The following is a 19,905-nucleotide window of genomic DNA, read 5'->3' as shown; positions in this document are numbered from 1 at the left end:
CGCATGGTTCCTTTTCAACTCCTCCCACTTTTCACCCCTTCTAAAAAAGATCCAGTTTCACAAAAGCCACCACAGAGACTGTAGGTCCAGTGTTCGAGCCAGGAATGAAGGAAGTGTCTCGAGCTGACCACAAGCATGGAAGGGTGGGTGCCTCCCCATCCTCTCATCCTCTGTCTCTTGAGTGATCTCACTCCCCCCACTCCAGGATTCTGGCAAGGGCACAGGCCTGTGGCCCTGAGCACATCACTGTATGCAATGCCATATCCAGTGCCATGGACACCCATCAGAACTGTCACATCAGACCGACAGACTGCCATTGGTGGGGGTTGGGAGCTGATCTGTTGGGCCAGAATATTGACCAAAGGTGGTGTGCAAATACTTGTGAGCCTCCCATGGACATGTACTCTGCCAGCCACCAGAGACTAAGGTGTGATACGACCCTGTCCCTGAGCATCCTGTAGTCTAGGGGAGAGGGCAGTCATGCATGAAAAGTGGCCATCAGCAGGACGTCTTGTTCTAGCAGCGTGTGGCACAGTTGGGAGTAGTAGCAGAGGCGCTGCCTGCCATCAAGGTGATGGTGGTTGTGTACTGTACACTGGACTTACCAACTGAAGGATTTCCAGCTGCCATTTAGAAAATCCAACCTGCAGGTCAGGCACGGTGGCTCACGCCTATAATCCCAGCACTTTGGGAGGCCAAGGCGGGTGGATCATCTCAGGTCAAGAGTTTGAAACCATCTTGATCACCATGGTGAAACCCCATCTCTACTAAAAATACAAAACTTAGCCAGGTATAGTGATGTTTGCCTGTAATCCCAGCTACTTGGGAGGCTGAGACAGGAGAATCGCTTGAACCTAGGAGACAGAGGTTGCAGTGAGCCTAGATCGTGCCATTGCACTCCAGCCTGGGCAACAAGAGTGAAATTCTGTCTCAAAAATAAAAGGCCAGGCGTGGTGGCTCACGCCTATAATCCCAGCACTTTGGGAGGCCGAGGCGGACGGATCACGAGGTCAGGAGATCAAGACCATCCTGGCTAACATGGCGAAACCCTGTTTCTACTAAAAATACAAAAAAAATTGGCATGGTGGCAGGTGCCCGTAGTCCCAGTTACTTGGGAGGCTGAGGCAGGAGAATGACGTGAACCTGGGAGGGGAAGCTTGCAGTGAGCGGAGATCATGGCACCGCACTCCAGCCTGGGTGACAGAGCGAGACTCCGTCTCAAAAAAAAAAGAAAGAGAACCCATCCTGCTGGAAGTAGCTGAGAGTCTTCTAGTGTGAAGAGAGGTCTCCTCTCCTGTGTTCTGGTTCCTTTGCGGACATTGTGCCGTAGGCCACCTCTATCAATTATGTCCCCAGCCTGAATCTTCAGACTCTCCCTTGGCAGCTTCCCGCCTTACCCTATTTTTATTTATTTATTTATTTATTTATTTATTTATTTAGAGACAGAGTCTCCCTCTGTCACCCAGGCTGGAGTGCAGTGGTGCAATCTTGACTCACTGCAAGCTCCGCCTCCCAGGTTTAAGCGATTTCTCCTGCCTTGGCCTCCCTGGTAGCTGGGACTATAGGAGGTGCCACCACGCCTGGCTAATTTTTTGTATTTTTAGTAGAGATGGGGTTTCACCGTGTTAGCCAGGATGGTCTTGATCTCCTGACCTCATGGTCCCCCCACCTCGGCCTCCCAAAGTGCTGGGATTGCAGGCGTGAGCCACTGCGCCTGGCCCCCATTTTTATTTTTACTGTTATTTATTTTTTAGAGATAGAGTCTTACTCTGTCACCCAACTGGAGTGCATTGGCAGGATCAGGGCTCACTGCAGCATTGAATTCCTGGGCTTAAGCAGTCCTCCCACCTCAGCCTCTTGTGAGTAGCTGGGGCTCCAGGTGCGCACCACCATGCCCAGCTTGACCCTGTTTTTAATGTCTTAAAGAGAGACCTTTCCTCAGCCCACATCCATCTCTCACCTACCTCTTCCTCCTCTTCCTGCTCTTCAGCCATAATTCCTGAATGAGCTCCACCTTGTGATTCCTATTTCCTGCATTGCCAAGATGTTCTCCAGGCCCCGCCATTGGGGCTTCTGCCCACGCCACCAGTTGGGACCACTGAGCCCAGATTAGCAGGGACACTTCCCCGTAGCACTGGATCTCTCAGCAGCATCAGGCATTGCTGACCACTCCTTTCTTGACACTTGTTCCGAATTCCCATGACCTTTCCTTCAGCTCTCTCTAGTGATTCTTCAGAGGCACCCTTCTGTGTTCCAGGCACTTGCTGGGGTGCAGTGGTGCGCAGTGCCTGCCCTTGTGGGGTTCACATTTTAACCCCCATGGGGCACACAGACAGTGGCAGCGGTATGCAGGGACTCCAGGTGTGGGAACAGTAAGTGCTGTGAAGAAAAATAAAGCGGGTAGATAGAGAATGAGGAGGAGCAGTTCCAGACATGGTGGCCAGAGAAGCCCTTCTGAGGAGGTGACATCTGAGCAGAAACTTGGGTGCAGCTATCTGGGGGAACATGTGAGCCATGAGTGTTCCCCATGGTGGCCACACCTCCCCCAGCCTGGTGTGTCTCGGCGCCATTGAGGACGGAACCTCCGTCCTGCTCGGACCCCTGCAGGACTGTCTCGTGTTCCTGATGTTTCATTGGCATCTGGCACAGCGTCTGCCCATCCAGTGGTTATTCAGTTTGCTGAATGAGTAAGGGAACAACTGAATGAATGGTCTACAGTGTACGATGAATGGGAGGAAGAGGTCACTGGGGGCCCAGACCTTATGATAGAGCAGGTTGTGTCCCTGTCAAGCCCTTGCTGGAAGAGAGATGGGACATGAGCTCAGCCTGGGAAAAGCCAGGTTAAGGTGAGCCCCCCTTTGCCCACGCCCTCTCCCCGTGTCGTTCATTTAAGTCGTGCTTCTGCATATCATCTTCCCTTTCAGGACCACTCAGTCTGTGCATGAGTGGAGTGACTGAAATAGTTGGGAGCCACTGAGGAAAAGCTGGAGAGAGAGGCCACGAGAACTAGCATTTTGGGCTTACTTAGCACACGTCCCATTACTTACCACACGTAGAGGTCTCAAAAACATCACCACAGGCCTGCCTGACCCTCCTGTGGCTTGGTTGTCCCTTAAAGGAAGGACACAGCAGAGCCTTTGAGACATCTCCATCTTCCCATTTTCCTCCACCTGGGATTTGTGGTCCTTGAACACACTGGATGCAGATCCACTGGGGAGGGGATGGGTCCTCAGATGCAGTCTGGTGGCATCTTGTCTTCTCCAGACTCCTGGCCAGCGACTTGTTGACTTCCTCCTGGGATCCAGGGACTGAGGGAAATAGAGCCAGCCAGGATGGGAGAAATGGGAAGCATGTGACTTTTACTCCATGAAAGAAAGGCCACCTGCCCTTCTCTGTCAGGGGTCCCAAGGCATCAGTTACCAGTTGTAATGGATCTCAAATGGTGCTAATTAATTACTCCATCCCTGGAAAAATAGTCACTCAGGGCCGGGTGTGGTGGCTCATGCCTACTTTGGGAGGCCGAGGTGGGCGGATCACCTGAGGTCGGAAATGCAAGACCAGCCTGACCAACGTGGAGAAACCCCATCTCTACTAAAAATACAAAATTAGTTGGGCATGGTGGCGCATGCCTGTAATCCCAGCTACTTGGGAGGCTGAGGCAGGACAATCGCTTGAACCTGGGAGGCAGAGGCTGTGGTGAGCTGAGATTGCGCCATCGCACTCCAGCCTGGGCAACAAGAGTGAAACTCTGTCTCAAAAAAAGAGGAAAAAAAATAGTCACTCAAATCGTATTCCATGTTCTGGTGGCTTTAATGTGGGTGACTCCCGTGTTTTAGTGTCAGCCATGAGCGCTGACAGCAGGCTGTCGCCTCTTTCTGCAGTATTTCCCTACAGTTGAGTTCAGCTATAGGGAGCTCACTGTAGCTGTGAGTTTCCCATTTCCTGTCAGAGGAGCAAGGGCCTGTTGGAGCGAAGTCTGCAGTACTGATGGACTGCACCCACTTAGCAAATGAGCGGTGCTGAGTCCTGTTCACTTTCCCATCCATGCCTTTTACCAGGAACTCAGCCCAGATACGTCATACTATGTGTTTATATTTATTTTTGTTGGAAATCTTGTCTTAGAAGGCAGGCTACCTGAGCCTGTCCTGAGCTAATTGCAGGAATGTGGGGGGCTGAAGAAAGGGAGGACTCCTACTGTCAAGGTTAGCATTTGGGAGTCTAGGGGGTTAAGTGACAAGGCTGTCCCTGCCAATCCACTGGGGTCAGCCTGTCTGCGGTTTTTTGTGGCCGCAGGCATGAAGAGTGTGTGGCAGGCCGATTTAGAATGCTGCCAGGACCGGCACCTAGTGGTACAAGACCCCAGCTTGCACTTGATCCCAGGGCTCTCATGTCTCTTCCTCCTTGGCTTCCCATGCCTTTACCAAGCTCCTGCTTCTCTGAAAAAGAAATGTCTGCAGCGCCCCAGCCCAGTTTGTCTTGGAAAGATGTAGTTACAGAGTTGTAAGGAGTGGAGAATCAGCAATGTTTTGACATAGTCATTCCAGGGTGGGTCATGAAACCTGCCGGTGCCTCTGGGGTAGATTCTCCTGGCCTGCTTGTGGGGTTGCTCGGTGGTGTGTTTGGGTAAAGATGTGGGCGAGTCTGTAACATTTCTGGCCACTGGGATTGATCTGAAATCACAGGTATTAGGAATACAAAACGATGCAGGAAGCCAGGACCACTGTGGGAAGATAGGCCCCCCTGCTCTTCCATAGCCCCCTGCTCCCACTTCAGTGGGAACCTGGCCCCCGGGGAAAGAACTGGCCTTGGATCAGGGCTCTCATGTGTTATTTTTACTGCCTTTTCCTACCATATTTGCATTTTTAAAAATAGCACTGCTGAGTGGCTCCTTTTCAGCAGGAGTCTGCCTGGGAAGGTACGGCGCATTTGCAGAGTGTGGCTATTGATTAGCAGCCAAGCCTTGGCATTTGGGAGTGTGGCGCGAAGGGGGCCGCTGCAGCGCTGGATAGGGTTGAGGCTCCGGATCATGAGCTGCGGCAAGAGTGAGGCAGCAGCTTTCTGCTGGCCCAAGGTGATGTCACGCTTCTGTGCATTCGCAGTTGCAGGGAGGTGATGAGAGAGGGGCAGGGAGCACCGGGGTCCCGAGGGCCATGGCCAAGGAATGGGGCCAAGCGGGCATGCCTCCTGCCGGCACGCTGCTTTCTCAGACTCAGGTTTCCTTGTGGGTAGAGCCACACTTTCACAGCACCTCGCTCCCGTCCGGTCACAGCTCTGAGCATCGGGTTCTCAGGGCCACAGCATGGCCTTCCTGGCTGGAAGTCTTTAAGGTGGCGAAACCACGTCCCCCAGGTTCCCAGGGATGCGTGCTGACGGGATCTGCTCTTCGCCACAGTGACAGCAGCTGGCCCAGGGCCTTGTTCTTGTCAGCATGGAAACCCGCCCAGGCTGGGATCTGGACCACCTGAGCAGAGGTGGGTCAAGATTGGGGCCGTAACAGTTTGAGGACCTGGTGCCTCTGTGTCTTTCCCAAGGGCTGGACCACAGGAAGGTGTATCAGGAAGTGCTGCAGGGTGGGCATCGATCAGCTCTCGCTTTCTTAGTTATTTTCAGTCATCTTACTTTTATACCTTGATCCCCGGATTTTACTTAAAATGTTTTTTCTGTTTTTTTCTTCATTACACCCCCATATCAGCAGTAAACCTAAAAACATTTTTTTTTAAATTAAAAACAAATATTCCTAAGTAGTCAGAGTATATTTTGTTTTAGGAGAAAGGGATTTTTTTTTTTTTTTGAGATAGGGTCTTACTCTGTCACCCAGGCCGGAGTGCAGTGGTGCGATCGTGGCTCACTGCAGCCTTGACCCCCTGGGCTCAAGTGATCCTCTCACCAGGGCCCCCCAAGTAGCCGGGACAATGAGCATAAGCCATCAGGCCTGACTAACTAAAAAAAAAAACATTCTGTAGAGATAGGGTCTCACTAGGTTGCCCAGTCTGGCTCTCGAACTCCTAGGCTTAAGTGATTCTCAAAGCTCAACCTCTCGAAGTACTGGTATTTACAGCATGAGTCACTGTGGCAGTCAGAAGTTGAACTGTTTTAACTATCAGATTAACCTAGGGAACATTAATCTCTCCACCCAGAGATTCATTCAATGGGTTTGGGTTGAAAAATCAAATCTGTGTTTTTCACGGATGTTGAATCGTGTTTTTCAAGCTGATAACTGCCTTAAAACCTGTTCCTCCTTCCAAGGGACCTGTGGAGGCTGCTCCATTTTCCACTGCTTCATAGTCTTTTGCTTTCAGCACTGCTGAATTGAGTATCTAGACTTCCTCCAACTGTGAACTTCCACCGGTTGCCCTTCAGAGACCAGCACAGGGTACAGACAGCCAAATGCTGCCTCACAGTTGCTGGCTGCATGGCTCCTAGAAGAGGGTGTCCTATAGTCCAAGTACAGTTTGGTCTGTTACTTTCAGGAATTGTGTCCCTCCTTCAGGACGACGATAAAGTGAGTTTCTGCGTGAGGCCTGGAGAGCCCTCCGGGAGGCTCTGGGCTCCTAGAAGAGGGAAGTTTTGTGCATAATGGTATAGAAAAAATTACCATAAGGCTGCGGTTCCAGGTCTCACATGCTGGTGTCTGCTCTATTGTCCCTTCTCCAGGGCACCCCAGGGCAGTGTGGGGCAGCTATCCCAGTCCCCAGGATGGGATGGGTGTAGGCCCACTCCACGCGTCCCACCTCTGTGACCTCCCCGGTGCCTTCCTCCTGAGGTGGTGAAGAGCATTGAACCTCATCTGCCCACTTCTCCCCTTCCACTTCTCTCAAGGCACAACAGCAGCAAGCAGCTCATCTGAGTGCAGTGAGCCAGGACTCAAATAGTAACTGAAAGAGCACCATCATGGAGACTGGGAGGAGTTTCTGCCCACTTCTGCAGGTGCAGTGAGGCATTCGTCTCTTCACCCAGACGTCTCTTCACGGACGTCTGTTTCCTGCCCCTTGACCTGCTCAGCATTCTTTCCTCCTGCAGTCGAAGGCCCTTCATGGCACTCTCTGCCAGGTGGTTTTAGTGATGGCCTCTAAAGACCCAGCTCAGTTCAGCACCCCTATGCGCTCTCATTTGGCCTCCAACCATGTCCTCTTATCACTAGGGGTGGGTGTGTCCACACTCATAAAAAGGAGGGGGCAGAGAATGTTGACCATATTAACAAGGAGGTGATTAATACTGTAAGATCTCCTGTTGGTTCCCTTCAGATAGTTCTCCCAATGTATCTAAAATCCCCTCACTTTACTAATACATCTCAATCCTGATGTGCCCATACATGAAATTTTGCATTGTGTTCTGTTCTTTGTAAATGTTATTGTCTTCTCCAGGGAGGATGTCCTCGTCTAGGGACCTGCCCTGGTGTCCCAGCCGTGGGGGCCTTCTTGGGCCATGCTGCCCAGGGATGTCGTTGTCTTTTGGCTGGCATGCTCTGACGGTCAGTGGGGATGCCCACATGTGAAGAGCAGAGGCCTGCCCCTGAGTCAGGGAGAGGTGCCAGGCAGGTGGAAATCAGGGCCCCAGGAGGCGTTTAGGGGACAAGCTCTGGAGCTGTAGCTAGAAGGGCCTGGAGCTCATTCATCTCAGTGTTGCCCACTGAGCTGATGAGGCATCTGGTGCCCAGAGAAGTGACATGACTCTAGCACACACAGCTGGGGAGTGGCGACCCTGTGGTCCCTGCAGGACCTGGTCCCTGTGCCCAGAAGCTTATACTCCACATCTCTGTCCCCTGCAGCGTGTAGCCTCCATGTGACCAGCTACAGCTTTGCCTCACTGCACCTGCAGAAGTGGGCAGAAACTCCTCCCAGTCTCCATGATGGTGCTGTTGTAGTTAGTATTTGAGTCCTGGCTCACTGTCCTGAGATGAGCTGCTTGTTGCTATTGTGCCTTGGGAGAGATGGAGGTGGAAAGGTGGGCAGTTGAGGGTCTTAGGACCTAATGATCCTGCCAAGAAGTGACATTTTGGTCAACTCCCACTCTCCAGGCCAGCTGGTGTCCCAATGATGCCAGCATCCCGGGGTGGTGTTCATTTCATCTGCCCTGAAATAGTAAGTGCAGGTGTTTGAGAAGCACAGGGAGGTGGTGTGGGCTCAGCGAGGTTGTGTCTTTTCCACGTGAGGTCTGTTGTGGCTGAGAGCAGGCTCTGCCCCACGTCTTGGACACAGCCCCTTCAAGGGCTCCTCTTCTCCTGGGGAGCATAGCTACAGGGGAACACCGCTGTTTCCCCAAAACTAGAATTTTCCCAGAAGCAGCTCAGAGGGATGCAGTCCCTTTTAGCTGTTTCTCTGGGGGGTATGCATCAGAATCATTTGGGGAACTTTTTCAGATGATTCCCAGGCAGCAGGTCTGGGGCCTGAGAGTCTGCATTTCCAGCAAGCTGAGGGAAGATGCTGGGCTGCCAGACCAGGGCCACACTTTGTGTACATATATAGAGAGAGAGTCTCACTCTGTTGCTTAAGCTGTAGTGCAGTGGCGTGATCTTGGCTCACTGCAACCTCAGCCTCCTGGATTCAAGCAATTCTCCTGCCTCAGCCTCTTGAGTAGCTGGGATTATAGGTATGCACCACCACGCCCAGCTACTTTTTGTATTTTTAGTAGAGACAGGGTTTCACCATGTTGGCCAGGCTGGTCTCCAACTCCTGACCTCAAGTGATCCACCCGCCTCGCCCTCCCAAAGTGCTGGGATTACAGGTATGAGCCACGTCGCCAGGCCCAGGGCGACACTTGAATGGCAGCATGGTTCCAGTTGGTCCAGGGGTAGCAAGGGCCATGCTCAGGGACCAGACAGGTCAAATGAGGAAGGACAGGTGAGCAAAATAAAGGCTCTGGAGTCTTGGCACTTGGGTGACCTTAGGCAGGTCACTTACCTCTCCAAGCCACCCAGTCTGCTGTGGAGTGAGAGCAAGAGTGGCACCTCCTCCGTGGGGGTCACAGGGTTGGAAGAGGCAGTGCATGTGGGGTTCTTTCTGGCGGGCTCCGTCAAGGAGGGTCAGTTGGTGTGACTAGCAGCCTGGGCCCTCATTCCGTGAGCTAACATGGCATCAGACACTGAGGGGTGTGGAGGCTGTGGACTTCTCTGTGCCTGGCCAGCTGGCCGACTCCTTTCTTTCAGGGATGCCCGGCAGCCACAGGACCGCAGCCTGTCGCATCTGAAATGGAGCGGTCCAGGCCCGCTGGTTAGGCAGTGATATCCCAGTCAGGCCTGACAAGAACAGGACATGAAATCATGCTGATTACTTTTCTGCCTTTTACTTATACTTTTGAGGAAGGAGGCTGCCTTCTCCTAAAGATGCCCATCTGTCCCCTCCCTTCAAATGCAGGAGCCCTGGGCTGTTCTTGTCTTTTTTTAAGCCAGGGTTGACAAACCAAGAGCCAAGCCAAGGGGTGCAGGCTGGCTCCCAGCTCCTGCCGCCAACTGCACATATTGCATATCAAACACCGCAGCATCTGCAGAGACCAGCCCGCTGGCCCCCTGCCAGGCCGATCTCTGCAGTCCTTCCCCATCACTTAGCAGGCAGTTGGATTCAGTCCCCTTTCTCTGTCCCTCGGGCGAGCTCTGCCTCCAGGCCATTCCAGCAAGCTGGCGAGCTGTAACCGAGTTTCCAGGCGTTGATGCAGCGGCACTGCATTGCCCGGCCTGAGAGTCTGCAATGTGAGATCAGAGAGGGTGTCAGGGATGAGGGTGTGGGGGCTGCCCCTGGTGTGCAGTTCCCCTGCAACCCGGGTCCTCTTGCCTTCCCCTGCTGTCACCCAGAAACAGGACTCAGTTTCTGTTCCCCCCACCCAGCTTAGTGCTCTATTTACTTGTATATAACTGTTTTCAGGTGTAATTTCATTTTATCTCCCTCATCTCAGTGTAAGTTCTAGAAAGCTAATGCCCATTCTTAATTACGTATTTGTATTCTTGTCTTGTCCTAAGTCTATAGAAAACACTCAAAAACTATTGAATCAGTTAACAGTCTTAGCACAGCTTCTCTGTTGAATGGCTTCCATAGCTCATGATTGACAGAATTTTCCAGCTAGGGGCACTGGAGGTTCTCCCTCCCCTCCCCCAGGCATGTGAGGCCCCCTGGCCATTTGTGCTTTGCTAGTAAAACCTTCTGTCCTCAGGTGGGCAGTGAGCTGATTGCTGGGTTTTCAGGGCTCAGCCACGTGATGGTCAACTGCTCTGAGAAAGTCCTCACACTGGCATCAGCCGGAATTACTGACCAGTCGTATCCTCAAATCCAGTCCAAACTGGAAACTTAGGCTTAGGAGAGGCTGGAAGAGGAGTCCAGCTCCAACAGGAGGCCCCATTTTCTGCCTCTCCTAGTTTTACTGTTTGAGCCCATTTAGTAGCATTTTAAGTCAGGTCAGAAAGTTAAAGTTCCTCACCCTAAAAGTGCCTGAGTGTGACTGTGTGGGTCTCGGGTTTTGTGTTGGTTTGTGTGTTTTTTGGTTCCAAGACCAGCTTCTGATGAGAGGGATGTCTTCCCTCTGATGTAACTGCCCTGAAGCCCGGCCAGAAAGGACCAAGAGTCGGCGCAGGTGCTGGGTAGAGAATTTAGTAGAATGGAGATTCTCCAGCTTCTCAGCAGTCACTCACAGTAAAATACACTTTTTTTTTCTTTTTTTTTTTTTTTTTTTGTTGAGACGGAGTCTCGCTCTATCACCCAGGCTGGAGTGCAGTGGCCAGATCTCAGCTCACTGCAAGCTCCGCCTCCCGGTTTCCCACCATTCTCCTGCCTCAGCCTCCTGAGTAGCTGGGACTACAGGCACCCGCCACCTCGCCCGGCTAGATTTTTGTATTTTTTTAGTAGAGACGGGGTTTCACCGTGTTAGCCAGGATGGTCTCGATCTCCTGACCTCGTGATCCGCCTGTCTCGGCCTCCCAAAGTGCTGGGATTACAGGCTTGAGCCACCGCGCCCGGCCGTAAAATACACATTTTATATCATGACCCAGGACACATATATGTTATATATGCAACTGAAAGGATTTTTTCAAAATATTTTAACTGCATTTACTTTTGTGCTAACCTAATAGTACTTATTCTTACCACATGTATATTAATGCACTCAGATTTTTTTTTTTCCAGTGTTGACCATGACCCACTAAATTGGTTCTATAACCGACTAACGGGTCACAACACATGGTTTGAAAAAAAGTGCTGCTTTGGGGAATGTGCCATTCTAAGATTTCCGCAGCTTTTTCAGAAATCCACACTGGGATAAACTTTCCAATCTAATGTAAGTAGCTTCTCAGGTCATCAAGCTGCATTAACATTGTGTGATGGTACTGAATGTCACCGACCCTTACTTCCTCCACCCCATCTCTAATCAGATTCTTGCAAAATCTTTAAAGACAATATGTGTACCTTATTTTATGTTTGTATTCTTGTCTAGCCTTGAATCTATAGGAATCCCTTAAAAAGTGGGATCCTAGGCTTCAGCAAGATTTCCTGCTTCCACCCCCCAAAACTGAGTTGAGGTTTTTTGTTTTGTTTTGTTTTTGAGACAGAGTCTCACCTTGTCTTCCGGTCACCCAGGCTGGAGTGCAATGGTGCAATCTTGGCTCACTGCAACCTCCGACTCCCGGGTTCAAACGATTCTCCTGCCTCAGCCTCCTGAGTAGCTGGGATTACAGGTGCCCACCCCCATGCCCAGCTAATTTTTGCATTTTTAGTAGAGACGGTGTTTCACCATGTTGGCCAGGCTGGTCTCGAACTGCTGACCTCGTGATCCGACTGCCTCAGCCTCCCAAAGCACTGGGATTACAGGCGTGAGCCACTGCGCCCGGCCGAGTTGGGTTTCTTAGCCTGAAAAATATCTATATGTGCACTAACACACGTGACCCCTGTCTTAGACTATAGTGGCACCACACCTATGCTGACAGTGGAGTGGGCACACGGCAGCATGGAGCTAGACCCTTCAAACTCAGGGACAACCGAAGAGCCAAAGGGGCCTCAGCTGGGACAGGAGGGGAGGGAGGGAGGCTGGTTAGGAGCCCCTGAGGTCCCCAGCACAGTTGGAAGCTCTGTTGCTCCCACACCCCCAGTTGACCACTGTCAATTTCACTCTGTTTCCATACACCTAGGACTCAGACCCCGCTCAGACTGTAAGAGATGGGGGGTCAGGGAAAGGGTGGAGGAGTGGCATTTCTCAGATTGTTTTTACTCTTTGGGAAGTATCAAGTTGGAATTTAGGAATTTCCAGTGCTGGTCTAACCTCATCTTCCTTTTAGGAATCTGGTCTTTGAGTCCTGGCCTAGGTCAACAGCTTCAGTCCTGTGTGTGGCTGCTGGACCTTCAGAGGTCTAGGGTCTGACTCAGTCCTACAAAGGGAAAGCCTCATTCTTTGAACACAAATCCAAGTCAGGAGCCATTGCAAGCTGACCTGTTCTCTACACACTCACCAGGGACATAGTGGGGGGCTGGCCGTCCGCTTGTCCTTGAGGTCCCAGGCTGTCTGCGAAGCCTCAGTGGGCGCTTGGCGTGATGCTGGACCTTTTCTGTTTGAGACTACTCCACGCTGTAAGCTGAAAACCTCGTGTTGGGCCAGGCACAGCGGCTCACGCCTGTAATCCCAGCACTTTGGGAGGCTGAGGCAAGAGGTCCTTTGAGCTCAGGAGTTCAAGAACAGCCTGGGCAACATGGTGAAACCCCGTCTCTACAAAAAATAAAATTAGCCAGGTGGTGGCATGCGCCTATAGTCCCAGCTACTCGGGAAGCTGAGGCAGGAGGATTACTTGAGCCCAGGTGGTTGAGGCCGCAGTGAGCCCTGCTTGCACCACTGTCCTCCAACCTGGGTGACAGAGTGAGACCCTGTCTCAAGAAAAAAAAAAAAAATCTGGTATTGATTACATCACTAACCTCCAGAGGAGGCGGGGTTGGTTTTTCCTCTGGGATTAAAGAGAGCACCCATGTCTCCTCCTGTGTGGCCTTCCCTGATGTCTGACACCTGGAGATGACTGTGACTTGGCTGGTGGCTTCCAGCCTTGAGCTGTAAGTGCTTAGACTCCCTGCAGGCCCCTTCTTTTGGATTTCCTCCAGCTCCCCTTTTTGAACTGGGAGCCCCTTTAGTGTTTGGATGCTGGTGCTAGTGGCCAGGCACGAAGCCATCTTTTGTCTTGGGATAAGGGCATGGCCTCCAGGGAGCAGCCCAGCCTTTAGGAGCCACCCATTCCTACAGGGACATGACATTCAAAATCACTTGAAAGTAGCTTCTTGGCCAGGTATAGTGGTTCACACCTGTAATCCCAACACTTTGGTGGCAGGAGGATTGCTTGAGCCCAGGAATTTGAGACCAGCCTGGATAACATGGCAAAACCCTGTCTCTATAAAAAATACGAAAATTAGCCAAGCATGGTGGCGTACACCTGTAGTCCCAGCTACTCAGGACACAGGTGGGAGTATTACCTGGGAGATGGAGGGGTCAGTGAGCCATGATTGCTCTCCAGCCTGGGCCGACCCACCCACCCACTCCCCACCCCGCCCCCCGCCAAAACAAAGTAGCTTCTTTATTTAGCTGCTTTGTATTTTCAACATGTTGATCAGCCTCAGTTTGTGTTTTCTATTCCTGGAACACTTTACACAGTGAATTTGGATTCCACCTGGTCAGTCAAGGTCAGTGTTATGAATGAGGGTCTGGACCAGGAGCTGCAGGACGAGCTGGTTGCTTTTGCTGTGTTGTCGGGGATCAGCCTGAAGATTGCAGCTCAGAGAAGCAGCATGCGCTTTGGGAGTCAGGCAGCAGTGGAGGAGAGTGCTCCTGGCAGGAGAGGCCCCCAGTGAGCTTCCCCGACTCCTGAATACCTGCTCTGAGTGTCCCCCAGCAGAGCTTCAGAGAGCTCAAATAGGGCAGAACAGAAGTGCCCAGCCTCCTGCCACGTTGCATACTGCCCTGGCATTGTCCCTCACCCTCACTTGCCATTTGATTGCTTTGCTACTTGGTACACCCAGAGGCTGGTCCGCAGACCCACCTTCTCTGCCATTGTTTGGGTCTCAGCGCCTGCGTCTCCAGAGCACCTTCAGGGCTTCTCAGCTGCGGCACTGCGGGTGCGTTGGTCACACCATTCTTTGCTGAGGGTTGTTCTGTGCATTGCAAGATGCTCAGCATTCTGGCTTCTGCCCACTAGATACGAGAACCCCACCACCACCCTTTATGACCACCGAAAGTGTCTCTAGACATTGCCAAATGTCCTTTGAGAAGCAGAATTACCCCTAGGTGAGAACCACTGGTCTAACTGGCCTCTGCTCCCTCTCTCAGCACGTTTCCTGCCCAAAAATCACGTGATCTTTTGGCTATCACCATCAGGCAGGGCTCTGAGTGGAGGCCTTCAGGGACTTCCATCTTGCTCAGTATACAATCTCAAGCCCTCCCTGTGGCTCTCTAAGGCCTGAATAACTGGGCTCCATGCCTTCTGCCTTCTTGAAGCCCTGCCAGCCTGTGCTGGTCACTCCGCCCAGCACCTTGACAGCACTCCTCCCTGCTTGGTAAGCTCAATCCCCATCTCATCCCGATCTCTGGTTCTGCATCACCTTGGAGGGGCCTTTCCTGACCACCCATTTAAAATTCCTCACTGTGCTTTCCTCCTGCTGGCCCCCATGTGGCCTAGTTTTTCTTTGTGGCACTTGGTACCACCTTCCCTGTGTCTCTGTCTACATCCCACCTGCAGGAGAATGGGTGCTTAGCATGTGCCAGAATCCCTGTCTTTGGAGGGCAGCTGTGTTGTTTGCTGCTCCTGTTTCCAAAGGAAGCACAAAGGATGTTGGTCCTGGGTTCCACTGGGCAGCCCCACTGTCACGTCACATGTGTGCAAAGTAGTGTGTGTTTGCCGGGTGTGGTGGCTCACGCCTGTAAGCCACTGAGGCTGAGGAGGGTGGATCACGAGGTCAGGAGTTGGAGACCAGCCTGACCAACATGGTGAAACCCCATCTCTACTAGAAATACAAAAATTAGCTGGGCATGGTGGCGTGCGCCTGTAATCCCACTACTCAGGAGCCTGAGGCAGGAGAATCGCTTGAACCCCAGAGGCAGAGGTTGCAGTGAGCCGAGGTCGTGTCACTGCGCTCCAGCCAGGGCGACAAAGCAAGACTCTGTCTCAAAAAAAAAAAAACTAGTGTGTGTTCATTTTAAACCAACCATCACCCCTTCTGGCTTAGAGATACTGTTAGCATTTTGGTATCTTATCTTGTCCTTTTTCTGTTCAGAAACCTCTGATAGTTACAACTTTCTAAGAAATGTTAGACAATAGGCCGGGTGCGGCGGCTCACGCCTGTAATCCCAGCACTTTGCGAGGCTGAGGCGTGCGGATCACAGGGTCAGGAGATCGAGAGCATCCTGGCTAACACGGTGAAACCCCATCTCTACTAAAAATAGAAAAAATTAGCCAGGCGTGGTGGCGGGCGCCTGTAGTCCCAGCTACTTGGGAGACTGAGGCAGGAGAATGGCATGAACCCAGGAGACAGAGCTTGCAGTGAGCCGAGATCACGCCACTGCACTCCAGCCTGGGCAAGGGAAGGAGATTCCATCTCAAAAAAAAAAAAAAAGGAAATGTTAGACAATCAATAGCTCACCAACTCAGGTTGTTTAGAATTTCAGAGCCCATGAGGACAGTTGAAATCTTTTCACCTCCCGATCCCAGATCCCCTCCTAGTAACAATTTTTTTAAAACTATAAGCAAGGCACCCCTGAACAGTAGGGATTGGGTTTATTCCACGGTTTAGTTTTGTTCACAAATCTGGTGTTTTCCCAGAGTGGGCACAGTGCCCTCTAGTGTTCACCTGCCATGCCGGCTGGCACCTGTCATTTGCTCTTTGGAGGTAGAAGGGGAAGTGGAGGGCAAACTGCGCCCAGCAGGCATCTGCAGTCAGTGGCCACCACTGCTGCCTTCCACTTGCCCCAGAAATGAAGAGAGTGTTTATTTCTTTCATAAGCAGAAGAATCACTGTCTTTAAATGTATAGACCACCGGAAGTCTTTTCCTGTCTCTCTAGCTCTGGGGAGAGATGAGTTTTTTATGTGGTTAAGAGAACGGACTCTGGGGCCAAACTGCCTGAGTTCAGGTCCCAGCTCCACTACTTATGAGCTTGATGACATTGAATGCGTTGCTTATTTTCTCTGTCTCAGTTTGCGTATCTGCGAAATGCGCATGGCAGCGAGGTGCTTCACGGGTTGTGGAGCACCTCATGAGTGAAAGCAGCGAAGCACCTGGAGAACTGTCTGGCAGGTAGGAAGCACCTGGTTAGCATGAGGTGGAAAACTCCAGGAGCACAGCGGTTCCTTCCTGACGGGGGCACTGAAGGCTTTGTGAAGCAGGTCGCGCGCATGGGGCAGGAAGAGGAGGACGTTTGGGAGGAACTGTTCAGTGGAGTGGCTTACAGATGGGAGTGTGTGGGCTTATTTGGAGAAAGCCATTGCCCAGTATGGGTGGGGTATAGGACGTTAGGAAGGAAAGTCACGAGAGCCTCCCAAGTCATCCTAAGTCCTTCCAGATGCCATTGTCTCAGGTTCTAATTCCCAGTGGAAGGGAGTGTAGCCACCATGTCACCATCCCCCAGCCCCTTGTCACTCCCAGTCTGCTCCCAGCACCATCAGGGCTTTAGAGAAACGTAATGCCTTGTCATAGAAAGGTCAGAAGAGCCCCTGGAGGCAGCGTCCTGGTGGGGTGAAGCTGCTCTTGTCTGGAGACCCCATGGGAAGAATGGCATTTGTTTCCAGGCTCCTTCTCCTGGGAACACTGGGCACTGCCTGCCCTGCCAGCCTCTGGCCTTGGCACGATGCCAGTTTTCACCAGCTGTTTTTTTCTGCTTCAGCCTCAGGGTTGACACCTCAGTTTCTCCTGCACTCCCGAGGGTGCAGTTAGGCTGAACAGAGTGTCCCATCAGTGCCTGCACTGATTTAGGTCTCTGTCTGCGCTGTTCTTGCCTCCTTTCCTGGCTGCTCTCTCAGGGACCCCCAAGTGGTGGAGGCAGCCCTCCCGCCACATGTGGTGCAGTCCCCCTTGCTTTGGAGTCTGCTGTCCTGCAGCTTGTGACTTCTCTGGGAGCAATTGTGGCTTTTTGAAGTCTAAAATGGGAGCAAGGGATTAAGATAGGGTGGGGCAGCGCAAAAAATACCATGTCTCAGAGTGGGGATTTGGGCACAGAGGGTTACAGCACAGAATGTTCTTTGAGTTAGAAAAGTGGCACCGTCACACCAACATGCCCCTGCAGCCTCCTGGGGTCTTGAAGCAGAGATAAGGAGAGCCTGACCTTTCAGGGGTCTTCACCCTGCAGCTCACAGGGCCGGTGATCACAGCTGCCGGCCTTGCTGAGCACCTACTCTGTACCGTGCACCATGTGCCACCTGTGGTCCGCTGCCTTGGTGACTCCACCTCAGCCATGCTGAGACGGCTGCCGTCATCCCTCCTTCCACGTGTCGGCAGCAGTGGTTTGCCTGACTTTCCTGTGTCTGACTCGAGAACCCTGCATTTACTGGGCTCGTTGTCATTTGAAACTTGGGATCATACCTGGATGCAGTGGCTCACGCCTGTAATCCCAGCACTTTGGGAGGCTGAGGCAGGCAGATCACAAGGTCAGGAGTTCGAGACCAGCCTGGCCAACATGGTGAAGCCCCATCTCTACTAAAAATATAAAAATTAGCCGGGTGTGGTGGCACGTTCCTGCCGTCCCACCTACTTGGGAGGCTGAGGCAGGAGAATTGCTCGAACCCAGGAGGTGAAGGTTGCTGTGAGCCCGAGACTGTGCCATTGCACTCCAGTCTGGGCAATACAGCAAGACTCCATCTCAATAAAAAAACAAACAAACAAAACTTGGGCTCACGAGTTCCTGTGGGACTCTGCACTGCTGGTTGGTGCTGGGGTCCATTGCTTTTCTTTCCTTTTTTTGTGAGTCATGTTCTTCTACTAACAGAGTTTGTTTTAGTTGTCGTTGCCAGCAATTAAGTAACCTTGAGCCAGTGTCTTCCTTTTTCAGCGACTTGGTTCTCCTTTCTTGGTGGTGAATTCTCGGTGCCCCCAGGTCAAGGGAGGCCACCACGGAGGGGTGTCTGGCTGGCAATTTGAGGAAACCGCTCTCCAGCCACGTGGTTTGGGGTCTTGGAGGTGGACACACACAGAGACCCGTCCATGATTATGACCCAGTGAAGAACCATTGAGGAGCTGCCCCAGGTTGGAGGAACCAGCTAAAAAAGAAGGCAGGCTGGCCTGGTGGGAGCGTCTCCTGCCTGGGCTGTTGGGAGATGCAGCAGCAGGAGGCAGTGGCCGCTGCCAGTTGTGCCTAAAGGGACAATCAGGTGCTTGTGCAGTTGGCCGGGCTCCAAGAGCCAACCATCCTGAGGGTTACTTAGCAGGCTGCAGGGCTCCAAGCACAGCAGATAAGGCGCAGGCTGCAGCTGGTCAGGGGGATAACCCAGATTAGAACGTGGTGTCTGGTGATAGCCAGGCTTCAGGATGACCCACCGCAGCCCAGTGTCCTGCTCCTCCCCCAGCCCACTCTCCCTCAGCACTGATCAGCTAGGGCAGGCACTTGCAGAGGGCAGAAAAAAGATTTAACGCAAAGCAAATGTTTTGCTCTCTGTAGAATGGGCTGTTAAATCCTTCATTAAAGTGCAACCTTATGTGATCTGTCATTGAGCCCCACTGTTCAGTGTGAGGAAGGATACCTCCAATGAGCCGAGTGTTTGCCTTTGGTGGGCGAGACAGTGACTGCAGGGGCCCCAGGAGGCCTGTGGACATGACACGCTCCGCCTTGGGTCGCGGTGCTGGTCGGAGGTGTGTGCAGTCTGTGAAAATGCTGCTAGCGGAACGCTTAGGATTTGTGCACTTAGCAGTGTGGATGTGACACTTCAGAAGTTGGAAGAAAACCGTATTCTGTGTTGGCTTTAGAGCCCATTCTCTCACATCTCTCACATTTCCATTCTTTTACAGCTGAAACTAGAGGACCGTTCTGTGGTGCCCCGAGATGTGGTCCGGCACATGCGATCTACCGTGAGTCCTGCGTCCCCGCCCCAGCCCTGGGCCTGGGGGCAGCCACCTTAGGGGCTTGAGCCTGCCCACCTTGTACTCTGTATGTGGGAGAGCTGGCCAGCTCCGCAGGGGGCGTGCTGGGGTTGCCTGGGCTGGGTCTCCCATGGTGACCAGGGCTGCTGCACCGTGGGACTTGCATGCCTCCTCCCTCCCCCAGGACAGTCAGTGTGGCACGGTGATTGACGTCAACATCGACTGCGCCGTCAAGCTCATTGGCACCAACTGCATCATCTATCCTGTAAACAGCAAGGACCTACAGCACATCTGGGTGAGCCAGCCCTGTCTTCTCATCATGCTTTCTGGGCCCTCTGGTTCTCTCGGCGGCACGACCTGTGCACTACAGCCTCCTCCCTGCTCTTGCCAAGCACAGCCTTCCTGGGTCAGAAGGCGGAGCACAGCAGCCAGCTGGCTCCTGTAGCCTTGTTTTCACTGCTTTCAAGTAAGCCATTTAGATGTGAGGTCAGGACGTGCCCTTCCCCAGCCCCAGCGTAGGCTGCCAGTGTGGTTATCTTTAAGTGTTTTCCTTTGTTCTCTAATATTTCTTTTAAAAAAATTAATTATGCCGGGCGCGGTGGCTCAAGCCTGTAATCCCAGCACTTTGGGAGGCCGAGACGGGCGGATCACGAGGTCAGGAGATCGAGACCCTCCTGGCTAACACGGTGAAACCCCGTCTCTACTAAAAATACAAAAAATTAGCCGGGCGAGGTGGTGGGCGCCTGTGGTCCCAGCCACTCGGGAGGCTGAGGCAGGAGAATGGCGTGAACCCAGGAGGCAGAGGTTGCGGTGAGCTGAGATCCGGCCACTGCACTCTAGCCTGGGCGACAGAGCAAGACTCCGTCTCAAAAAAAAAAAAAAAAAAAAAAAAAA

General features: G+C 52.4%; 1 protein-coding gene across 3 annotated transcripts in view; it reads left to right on the top strand.

Moving 5' to 3' along the window:
• The window catches only part of UBE2O (ubiquitin conjugating enzyme E2 O), a 67,070-nt gene that overhangs the window by 29,881 nt on the left and 17,284 nt on the right, over positions 1-19,905 (top strand). For all 3 annotated transcript variants that reach the window (XM_023211741.1, XM_023211740.1, XM_023211739.1), the window contains exons 2-3: positions 18,940-18,999; positions 19,196-19,306. In XM_023211741.1, the coding sequence (XP_023067509.1) occupies positions 18,940-18,999; positions 19,196-19,306 (171 nt within the window). The remainder of the gene's footprint in view (positions 1-18,939; positions 19,000-19,195; positions 19,307-19,905) is intronic.

The sequence above is a fragment of the Piliocolobus tephrosceles genome, chromosome 16 (genome assembly GCF_002776525.5).
Source record: "Piliocolobus tephrosceles isolate RC106 chromosome 16, ASM277652v3, whole genome shotgun sequence".
Lineage (NCBI taxonomy): Eukaryota > Metazoa > Chordata > Mammalia > Primates > Cercopithecidae > Piliocolobus > Piliocolobus tephrosceles.
This window is presented reverse-complemented; position numbering and strand designations above follow the sequence as displayed.